This window comes from Hemiscyllium ocellatum, chromosome 6, assembly GCF_020745735.1.
Source record: "Hemiscyllium ocellatum isolate sHemOce1 chromosome 6, sHemOce1.pat.X.cur, whole genome shotgun sequence".
In the NCBI taxonomy this organism is placed as follows: Eukaryota; Metazoa; Chordata; class Chondrichthyes; order Orectolobiformes; family Hemiscylliidae; genus Hemiscyllium; species Hemiscyllium ocellatum.
Genome location: NC_083406.1, coordinates 60,384,206 through 60,395,885, shown reverse-complemented (window position 1 = coordinate 60,395,885; position 11,680 = coordinate 60,384,206). Strand labels below are relative to the sequence as shown.

The window sequence follows — 11,680 nt, the reverse complement described above, 5'->3', positions numbered from 1 at the left end:
AACAACGTGCACCGAAATACAGTCGATTTAAGGAGAGTGCTTTCCAGTGCAATTTTTAGCCGATATGTTTAGCTTGCAAGCTAAAATCAAGTAAAATAAACTTTCAATGTCAACGAAATCAAATACAATTTGATTAAATTTACTGGCTACAACTGTTTTGGGTGCGCAAGTAACAATCAATGCAGACATAGATAAGATAAATCACCCTCAAGACGCAAAGTTTGCACACCATAAATCAACTCCTCCATTGCTGCTGTATTTGGCAGCTGGGTAAATTATTTCCGGGTGAAAGGGCGGTCCTTGTGGCGGCTGCGTATTGAGGGTTCCAGAAACTTCTGCTCAGTTCAATGAGCAGCAGGAGCGGCGGCGGCCGGTGCCAGCAGCGGGTGTGGATGGGAGAAGGATATGTGACATGTTAGAGACTGGCGAGAGCTGGGCTCTGATCAGAGAGGGGCGGCATATTTGGTGAGACAATGTTCGGGTGCCTGGTTGCGGGTCGGTTGGTAAGTTTATTTTGAGTTAGCGCTTATGCATCTTAAATGTATGTTTGGGATTTAGTAGTTTTCATGTAGGTGCCGCAAGCGAAGTAATGCTTTTGGGTCCATAAGAAGTGAATGAAAGTTGTGTTTTGAGGCTTAAAAAACCAATGAGTTCAATAAAAAAAAACAAAAATGCGATAAGTACTCAGCGGGTCTAGTAATTTACCTGCTTGCTGAATAATGCCAGCAATTTCTGTTCTCATTTATCCAGCATCGGCAGTGTTTTGATTTGTAACTAATTTTATTTTTTTCAGACTTCTTGTGAAATACTTGTTCGCAAGTATCTAAAAGAAACATATGTTTTTTACATTGGGTCTCCTACGGTCCCATTTTTGTGTTGTCTCGCCTAACTGGTGCAGATTTTAAAGTGTCCGTTTTTGCTATCCACACGGGCTCATCTGACTACTTTACATTAAGTACTACTCCGGCTTTTATGACTGTACCCTGTTCCTACCGACCAGTTGTCAAGATCATCTGGAATGCAAAGATAAGGCTTAGTTTATAAGATAAGCTTTCTCACAAGTACCCCTGTATACTTCGTCCTCTAATAAATTCAAGGAGTAATGCACAGGCCTGTAGCAGCCGTGCAATTAAATTCAATTAAAGTCTGGCAAATCTTGTCATAGTGAGCCCATCTAGTTCTCTAGGTAAAAACAATGACTGCAGATGTTGCAAACCAGATTCTGGATTAGTGGTGCTGGGAGAGCACAGCAGTTCAGGCAGCATCCGAGGAGCAGTAAAATCGACGTTTCGGGCAAAAGCCCTTCCTCAATTCTCTAATGTCCATCAGGGAAGGAAATCTGCCATCATTACCTGGTTTGCCTACATGTGACATCAAACATGCAATGTGGTTAACTTTTAATTATGCTCTAAAATAACCTAGGAAGTCATTCAGTTTAAGGACAATTAGACATGGACAACAAACGTTGGCATTGCTAGTGATGCCCAGACTACCTGAAAGAACACAAACTCATTGACTTCTTAGTTACTAGGTGAGAAAGAGTCTATTCTAACCGACTCAGCTGCTACCCCATCCCTCTTGCTTACTCTGGCATCTATCCTTCACTTATTTCCTTTTTTCTCAGACTATCTTCCATCTCATTCCGGCTGTGAGGTTCACCTCCATAACAACAGTTGTATTTTTATAGCTGTCTTTCACAAATTGCTTCTCGGGAGCATTATTAAGCAGAATTTTTGCACTGAACGACATGAAGACAATATTAATGATGGTTGATTGAAAAAAAAGTCAGCAATGTTTTAAGGATGGTAGTAGGGAGCCAGTAAAGGTTGGAACGTTTACTACTATGACTAGGTGTTGGACATCTGAAAAGTAACTTAATGGTAGAGTGGTTAAAATTGGAGATGGATAGGTGTTTGGTATTTGAGAATCACTTGTGCTTTGCCAATTTCTTTCACCTCTTCAAAATGTATCTTCAACTATCTAGACCATGCTTCAAGACCTTGTGGGGTCACAAACTTAAGAGTGATCCTTCTGCTGCTCCCAGTTGTCTTCTCCCTTCCTTCACTGTGTACTGGGGTTTAGAACAATTTTCAAGCTCTGAAATGGGGTCCCAGTGGGAAAAGATTTGATAAGCACTGACTTAGGCCATCAGTATGGTGTTTCCCCCCTCCGAATCTCTCTTGTCTCCAACACTTTCACTGACATACTTTTTAAAATCTCCCACTAAGATTTTACTCCAATTATCCTCCTTTGACTTGTTTTAATTATGTCTCTGTGATAGTCTTTGAATTTTTTTTCAAGCTTTAAAAGTGCTTTATGAGTACAAGCTGTATTATGTGACGTGCAGGTTGCACTACTTTAGGATTTTTTTTTCAGCAATTTTTATTTTACAACTATGATTTTGCAGTTACTTTGACTTCTAAAATTTGACAAAATCGGTTAACTGCTTTCATAATGTATTGTCCAACACAATGCTATTATTTTGTAAGACAATCAAAATTAAAGTGTAATGTTTCTCTCTGTTCTTGAATATATCTTGAAATATTTTGATTAACCTTAGTGGGAAACAAGGACGGACATAAGTAGTTACAAGTTATGTTTTAATACTAAAATCATTTGCACAAAGCGCAGATGTAAAGAAAAACCATAAAGAACCCCAATATTGAGACAAATCTGTCTAGGTACTGAAGAACCACTGTGGTTAGCACTACTGCCTCACAGCGACAGAGACCTTGGGTTCAATACTCACCTCAGGCGACTGACAGTGGAGTTTGCACATTCTCCCCGTGTTTGCGTGGGTTTTCTCTGGGTGCTCCGGTTTCCTCCCACAGTCCAAAAATGTGCAGGTTAGGTGAATTGACGATGCGAAATTGCCTGTTGTGTTAGGGGAATGGGCCTGAGTAGGTTACGCTTCGGCGGGTCGGTGTGGGCTTGTTGGGCCGAAGGGCCTGTTTCCACACTAAGTAATCTAATCTAAACCGCAGCTTGTATTTATTTAGCCTTTTCAATGTAATGTATTCAGTTTGTTGAATGGAGATAGGGATTGCCCACAAGTTTTAGATTTCATCATTTAAAAGGGAGAGTTTTCCTGTATCTACTTTAAGTCATATCGTTTTAACAGTACCAGTTTGATGAAGCTTCTAAATTCAAGGGTATACACTACAGGTTCATGGAACCTGTCTTCTATACCATGTATACACATGTAAAAGTTGAATTTTTTAAACTATTTTTAAAGGTTCAGTTTATAGGCTTGACTATTATACAGGCTCTAGTTTTGAGGGGCTGAAATTCATGCTGCAGTTCACAACATGGCATATTATTAGCAGAAGTTGATTCGATCCCTCCGCTAATCCCGGGTAAAGAAGAACAACACTGAATTACGGTCAAGGTAATTACCAGATAAAAGCAAGAGAAACAACAATGATTTACTGGTAGTAAATTTCATTTATACATACTGGTATGAAAATTTAACATGTCAAAGATTCATTGAAATCGTGAAAATTCACATCATTCAACATTGTCATGGCCTGGTATAATGGCACACGTAAAATGAAACATTTGTTAAATTTTGAATATGTAAGGGTCTTGAACTTTCCCACCAAATTCTTCAGTTTCCTTCCCATTTACTCTGTTACGTAATGAACCTCAGCAACATTAACAAAATTTCTCAGAGTTAAAGATATATGTAGCTGAATTGCGGGAGATTCAAGATGGCGACAACCCAGCAAGTCTGAGTCTATAGTACTCTGCCTTAGACTCTGTCAAAATGGGGCACCCGCCTTCACCTCACCCTTTAAATCATTTATGATAGCTTTTGCCCAGCGTAGTCAGTCATTTTACATCAAACTTGGATAGTTTGGTGTTGTTTCTAAAATGACTAAGGGCAAAAACTCCCGCAGCTTGCAACAGGCAGGGACCTATCCTCCACACCTTCCCATGGCAGCAGAGACGTCCGCGGCCACTTCGGGGGACCTAACCTGCGGAGGCGAGTCTGCTCTCCGGGATCACCAAACTTCATGAGAAGATTGATGCCTTTGTAGAGGAGTCCTGGTCCAGGTGGGAGTCTATCTCGGTCATGCTGCAGAAGCATGACCGAGAAATTGAAAAACTTGAGCAGCGCGTCGGAGGGGCAGAGCAACGGGCTGCGGCCCTGGAGACGGCAGCTGAGTTGTCCGTAGGTCAGGTTCAGGCTCTCAAGCAGCGAATCCGGACCCTGGAGGAGCGCATTCACGACCTTGATAATCGGGGCCATTGGAAAAATATTCGGTTGCTGGGCCTTCCTGAACGGGAAGAGGAAGGCCAGCTTGTAGACTTTGTGGAGCAATGGCTCCCACAATTATTGAAGTTGGAGTCGGGACCGGGCTGGGTAAGAATGGAGTGGGTCCACCGGGTTGCTATACGCAGGCCCGGGTCGGACTAGCGCCCCTGTCTGTTTCTAATCTAACTCCAGTGCTAAGGAGAAAAATAAGTGCCCTTGGAAGCCTCCAGAGTCTTGGGGAAGGATCCCCAGGCCATGATGCACAAGAGTTCCAGAATGTTATTTCAGGACATCTCTCCAGCTGTGGATGAAATGAAGAAGCATCTGAGAGACCTAAATGTCTAATATTCCATGCGCTATCCGGCAACGCTGCGCTTCAGTCACCGAGGATCCATTTACAACTTTGGTTCGCCAGAAAAGTAAAAGAATTCTTGGACTGTCTTAAACAGACTGCGGGATCCAAACCATATGGATAATGACTTTATTTTGCCCCCTCCCTCCCCACCTCCCCCAATTTGCTTTACCCCCTTTTTTTCCTTTTATTTTTCATCTTACACTGGCGGGCGGGGGGGGGGGGGGGCTTGTTCTTTACTCTTCCTTTGGTTTCCTTTTTATAGTTCGCGTGGCTTACTTGATTTGTGGGCAAGGGGCGTTTATTTTGTCTCGCCCTTTTCTTAAGAGCGGGGTTTTCCTCTTTTCTCATTTTACTTAGTTGCCTAATACTCGCTTGGATTGTCATTTTATATACTTCTATTTTGTACTGAGTGCGTTTAGCAAACAGCTGTTGGTGTGGATGGTGGTGGAGGGGAATGGCGGGGGGGGGGTGCGGGGGGCGAAGGTGAGTTACTCACTTTTAACTTTGGTTTCATAAAATACTTGAATTTGTCTATTCCACTTTATATGATGCCTGGGCTGAGGGCAGGCCCCTAGCTAGGAGAGGTTATGGTGGGGTTGTCGAGGGGGAAAGTCTCCTTTTCAAATATATTTTGCATTGTGTTTTGACTTAGGAATAGCTTTTGATTGTGTTGGTTTCAATGTTTTAAAAAATTCTTGTATTTGTGAATTTACTACGGTCTTTATTCAAGGTTTTCTGAGTGGTGTTCTTCCTCCTGGGGGATCTCGGGCTTGCCTGGACGATTATGACGAGCCATTCGCTTAGGTGGTGCACTTGGAATGCCAAGAGGAGTAATTCACCAATCAAAAGGAAAAAGATTATCAAGTCTCAAAGAAAGGGTTGATGCAGCTCTCTTACAGGAGACAGATTTACATGACAAAGAACATTTTAAAGCTACAACAGGGCGGATTTGATCAGACCTTTTTGTCATCTTTCAGTTCAAAAAGTAGGGGAGTAGTCGTTCTTATTTGGAAGAATCTTCCTTTCCAAATATTGAGCCAGATAGATGATGAGTCTGGACGCTATATATTGATCAAAGCCTTAATACATGGAGAGGAATATGGAATTCTGAATATCTCTTGCTCCCCGGCGCATCCCTTTAAATTTGTAACAGAAGCATTCTCTAAGTTGATGGCTTATGGAGTCTGCAGTACAATTATAGTAGGAGATTTTAACTGTATTATGGAGCCAGAGACACACAGAATACCTAAGAGCTCTGGGGATATCTCAGATCTAGGCAACTGGCGGATCTGAATGAGGAGCTAAGGCTAGTAGATGTATGGAGTGCCTTTACCCCCAGGGTAGAGACTTTACTTTCTACTCTAACCCACACAAGTGCCATACCAGAATTGATATGATTTTCACCCTCCCAACCCTTTTGAATTCCATACTGTCTCGTAAAATAGGTAACATAGTATTTCTGATCATGGCGAAGTATATACGGAAGTTAAGATCAGGGATGATTGGATAGGCCCCCAACATTGGTGTATGGATCCCTTCTTATTGAAGGATAGCAAATTTAGAAAGTATTTTTCACAGGAATTCAAAACCTTCTGGGAAGATAATTCAGGTACGGCCCAGTAACCCGTCGATGATGTGGGAGACCACTAAGGCATATGTGCCAGGCTTGGTCATCTCATATTCTGCGACCCGGAAAAGACAAAGGGAGAGCAACAGCGCCTGCTCGAGGCTTGTTTGAAGGCAGCTGAGACAACGTATCTTAACAGACCTTCCATTACTAAGCTACAAAGGTTCACAGCCCTTAGGGTAGTCTTGAATACCGCACTACCCAAACAACAAAGAGGGAAATATTATTAGAAAAAAAAGAGATTATTTGAATATGGTGACAAGCCTGGCAGATACCCAGCATACCTTACTAGAAAGAAAAAGGCTCCGGAAGCCATTACGTCCATTAGAGAAAGTGCTGGTACCCTGACTAGTGATCGTAAAAAGATCAATACAGCCTTTAGAAAGTTCATTTTGAACTGTATTAATTGCAGGACTATGAGGATAGAACTGAGAAGATGGAATCCTTCTTTAAAAATTTGGCCCTTCCGAGCTTAACCTCAGAGCAGGTGTCGATCTTGAATGCTCCCCTGACAACCCAGGAAGTACTCGACGTGGTTAGGCAGCTTCAGAGTAACAAAGTGCCTGGACCAGACAGTTTCCAGTCTGAATTCTATAAAGAATTTATAGGGGAACTGCCTGGGCCACTCATAAATATGTATAACTCTTCACATTAGTCAACATATCTTCGTTGAGAGAAGCAAACATCTCTCTTATTCTTAAAAAGGGAAAGACGCCAGAAGGTTGCTCATCATATAGACCTATATCCTTACTAAATGTCGATTTTCAAAATTCTTTATAAAATGTTAGCTTTAAGGTTGGAAAGAGTCTTACCATCCATCATAAAAGAGGACCAGACGGGGTTTATAAATGGCTGCAGGTCAACTAATATTAGAATGGTCTTAAATATGATACAAGCCTGTCAACAGGGAACAATACTGGGTTTAGCTGTCTCCTTGGGACGCAGACAAGGCCATACCCTTTTTTATACACTGGAAAGGTTCGATGTCTGAGAGATATTTACTAAATGGATTTCAGTATTATATAATGATCCCAAAGCAGTAGTGATCACCAATGGTTTAAGTTGGAATAGCTTTAGTGTTGGCAGGGGTTGTTGTCAGGGATGTCCTCTTTCACCATCATTATTCAGTGGCATAGGTACACCGATCATACTATGAGGACAGTGACAGTGAAGCAACTTTGATATAATTCCAAATCAAGTTTGGAGGTGAATTTACTGGTTTTAATCTACCAGCTTTCCTAATCACTTGCTGTATCTTCAGAAAACATTTTGTGATTTATGCACTAGGACACACCGATCCCTTTGCATTTCAGCTCTGCACTCTCATTGTTTGGATAAAATGCTTTGTTTCTATTCTTCCTGCCGAACTTGACAATTTTACATCCACTTTATAGTCCATTTGCCAATCTTTGCTCAGTTTTATAGCCTATTTGAATATCTTTGAACATTCTTTAGTCTTCTTTACAACTTACTTTCCTAACTGTTTTTGTGTCATCAAATTTGACAAACGTCCCTTCCATTCTCGTGAACCTTCTCTGAAAAATGAAAACCAGCATATCAGTTATCTCACTGGCAACTTATTTTAAGACCCTGGGATGAAGTTCATCAAGATCAATTTTACTTCAGGGCTGTGACACTGATGCCATATGCAGCATTGACTTCTAGTTCCTAAAGTTGCTTCTTGTTTAGAAAGGCATCATGTGTCCATGCAGGCTTGGTGGGCTGAGGGCCCTGTTCCTGTGCGGTACTACTCATTTGTTCTTTGCACGGACCTCGGTGGTCTGTACAGAAGAAAAAGAAATAAATCGGAATGTTGGTCAGAACTGGGCACTCGTCAGCCTGCAGAGTCAACAATTTGGTCCCACGTCTCTGGAAAGTGTAAATTATTGAGTTCCCCATTCCCTTCCAGTTCCTAACTTACACCTGTTACTGGCATGTTACTTACAACCTGTATGGTAAAGACCAATGTAAAATATCAGTTTCATTCTGTTCCCTCATTATAATTTTCTATTATTGATTTCCTAGACACACACTCTAAAGCAACGTTCACATTAAATTTTTTCCTTTTTAGATATCTGTAGAATCCTAACTTTTTGAAATATTTCTAACAGTTTCTGTTACGCTCTAATTTTCCATCCTTACTAAACTTGTGACCAGCCAGACAAATTTTGGAAGTCCTTTTCTTCAAATTTATTGCTACCTTGAATTGGTTTAGTTAACTGCAGTTACATCATAATTGTTTTTCCCCACACTGAAATGTATCTATGGTGTGTTCTAAAATATCCCTTTAAATGTTTGCTGCTACATTTTTATTGGCCTACCCTAATTTGCCAGTTCATTTTTGGTCACTCTGTTTTCATAATCAAATGGGCCCTTGTTTAAGTTTAAATGACTAATCTTAGATCTACTCCTGCAAACTAAATTTAACAATTAATCATATTTTGATTGCTGCTTCTTAGGAGCACCTCACAAATCATTAATATCTTGTTGCGCAAAACCTGGAGTAGTATAGACTGCTCTCTGGTCGGCACCAAAACATACTGTTTTTAGAAATTATTTCAAAAGCATTGAATGAATTCTTTTTCCAGACTATATATGCTCATTTGATTTTTCTCGTCTGTATAATTTTAGCTGTACCTTTTGACAAGCTCCTTTTATTTTTCCTTTATATTCCATCCTACCCTCTGGTTGCTATTATGGCATCTTTTATAATTCCAGCTGGTGTTACTGCTGGAGCTCAGATCTCAAACTGAGGTCTGGCTTCAGGAATCATTTTTCTTATTTAACAAAGTGGCCATCTACTTAAACGTATGCTTGCCATTGCCATAAATTCTGTTTTAACAATAAAACAAAGTTCATTGCGCAAAAGAAATAAAGATAAAATAAAATAATTCAAACTATATACATATAACTAATTTAAAGGATTTCAAAACACTCTATAAAATACCATTTCATTTATTGCACACTTTCACATTTCAAAACTCAACTACCAGAGAGAATTTCCTTTTTTTAATCATATCCATAATTTTGACTTAACTGTTTCTTTCAAGTCCTGGTTTGAGATTTTGATAACTTCTTCCTTGAATAGTCATATAGTTTATCTTTGAGCTTTCCCAGCCTAGAATAATCCCACCAAGGTTCTAACCATTAACTTCAGGTCAGAAACGTTCAAACTAATATCCTTCCACTGATTGTAATTTATTTTCTAGCTTTTTGAAGTCCCTTTTCTCTCTGGGAGAAGCTGTTTCATGTACACAACTTCAACCAGGACTTAGAGATGTACAGCATGGAAACAGACCCTTCGGTCCAACCTGTCCACGCTGACCAACTATCCCAACCCAATCTAGTCCCACCTGCCAGCACCTGGCCCATATGCATCCAAACCCTTCCTTTTCATGTACCCATCCAAATGCCTCTTAAATGTTGCAATTGTACCAGCCTCCACCACATCCTCTGGCAGCTCATTCCATACATGTACCTCCTCTGCATGAAAAAGTTGCCCCTTAGGTCTCTCTTATATCTTTCCCCTCACCCTAAACCTATGCCCTCTTTTCCCTGACCCCAGGGAAAAGACTTTTGCCTGTTTATCTTATCCATGCCCCTCATACTTTTGGAAACCTGGACAAGGTCACCCCTCAGCGTCTGGCGCTCCAGAGAAAACAGCCCCAGCCTGTTCAGCCTCTCCCTATAGCTCAAATCCTCCAACCCTGGCAACATCTTTGTAAATCTTTTCTGAACCCTTTCAAGTTTCACAACATCTTTCCGATAGGAAGGAGACCAGAATTGCATGCAATATTCCAACAGTGGCCTAACCAATGTCCTGTACAGCCGCAACATGACCTCCCAACTCCTGTGCTTAATACTCTGAACAATAAAGGAAAGCATACTGAACGCCTTCTTCATTATCCCATCTACCTGCGACTCCACTTTCAAGGAGCCATGAACCTGCACAGCAAAGTCTCTTTGTTCAGAACACTCCCTTGGATCTTACCATTAAGTGTATAGGTCCTGCTAAGATTTGCGCTCCCAAAATGCTGCACCTTGCATTTATCTGAATTAAACTCCATCTGCCACTTCTCAGCCCATTGGCCCATCTGATCAAGAACATGTTGTAATCTGAGGTAACTCTTTTCGCTGTCCACTACACCTCCAATTTTGGTGTCGTCTGCAAACTTACGAACTGTGCCTCTTATGCTCGAATCCAAATCTTTGTGAACTGAAAACGTTTTCTATGCTGTAGGTTATCATCATTATCACCCCAAGAGGTTTTTAATTCCACCTCCCTCTAATTTCCTTTTTCTTCACTTCTCAGTTCAGGTTTTCATAACTATGTCCTTTTTCTATTACTCTCTGCTTTCTTTCTCCAAAGTTTCCTTAGTCTCCATCTTTCTTTTAACTCAAGTCTTTTCATTTTAACTCTTTGCCCAGCTGTGACATCCCACTTTTCAAGTTTCCTTTACTTCTACCTAAATGTTAAAAGAATTACTTTAAACAACATACCCTTACGAAATCCTGCTTTTACATGAATCTATATGCTCAGCCTCTCATTTTAGCTTTACTCAAAAATTCACCTAATCCATTGGATAGCAGTAACAGGATAGGTTGGAGTCATCATGGATTTATGAACAGGAAATTGTGCTTGACTAATCTGGAATTTTTTGAGGATGTAAATATGAAGATGGACAAGGGAGAGCAGTGGATGTAGTGTACCTGGACTTTCAGAAAGCCTTTGATAAGGTCCCACACAGGAGATTGGTGAGAAAGATTAGGGCACATGGTATTGAGGGCAAGATATTGACTTGGATTGAAAATTGGCTGACTGACAGGAAGCAAAGAGGAGTGATTAAACTTGCAGAATGGGTGGCGGGTGGTGACCAGTGGGGTACCACAAGGTTTGGTGCTGGGACCGTAGCTGTTTACAATATACATCAATGATAGAGATGAAGGCATTAAAAGTAATAGCAAATTTCCTGATGACACAAAGCTGGGTAGCAGGGTGAAATGTGAGGAGGATGTTATGTGAATACGGGGTGACTTGGACAGGCTAGGTGAGTGGACAGATGCATGGCAGATGCAGTTTAATGTGGATAACTTGTGGTTATCCACTTTGTTGGCAAGAGAATAGGAAGGCAGATTACTATCTAAATGAGGTCAAGTTAGGTAAAGGATGAGTACAACGAGATCTAGGTGTTCTGGTACATCAGTCAATGAAAGCAAGCATGCAGGTACAGCAGGCAGTGAAGTACACTAATGGCATGCTGGCCTTCATAAAAAGAGGAATTGAGTATAGGAGCAATTGGGTCTTTCTTCAGCTGTACAGGGCACTGATGAATGGCGGGACTATCATATGTTAAAAGATTGGAGCAACTGGGCTTGTATACGCTTGAGTTGAGAAGGATGAGAGGGGATCTGATTGAGATGTAAAAGGGTACAAATCATT

The 11,680-nt window shown here is 40.9% G+C and overlaps 1 protein-coding gene across 3 annotated transcripts in view; it reads left to right on the top strand.

Annotated features, from left to right (window-relative positions):
* Window positions 1–333: 333 nt before the first annotated feature.
* hikeshi (heat shock protein nuclear import factor hikeshi) overlaps window positions 334–11,680 on the top strand; it is a 50,395-nt gene continuing 39,048 nt past the window's right edge. For 2 of the 3 annotated variants that reach the window (XM_060826602.1, XM_060826601.1), the window contains exon 1: window positions 334–503. In XM_060826602.1, the coding sequence (XP_060682585.1) occupies window positions 474–503 (30 nt within the window). In that variant the 5' untranslated portion in view covers window positions 334–473. The remainder of the gene's footprint in view (window positions 504–11,680) is intronic. The other variant, XM_060826603.1, reaches the window with a different exon arrangement.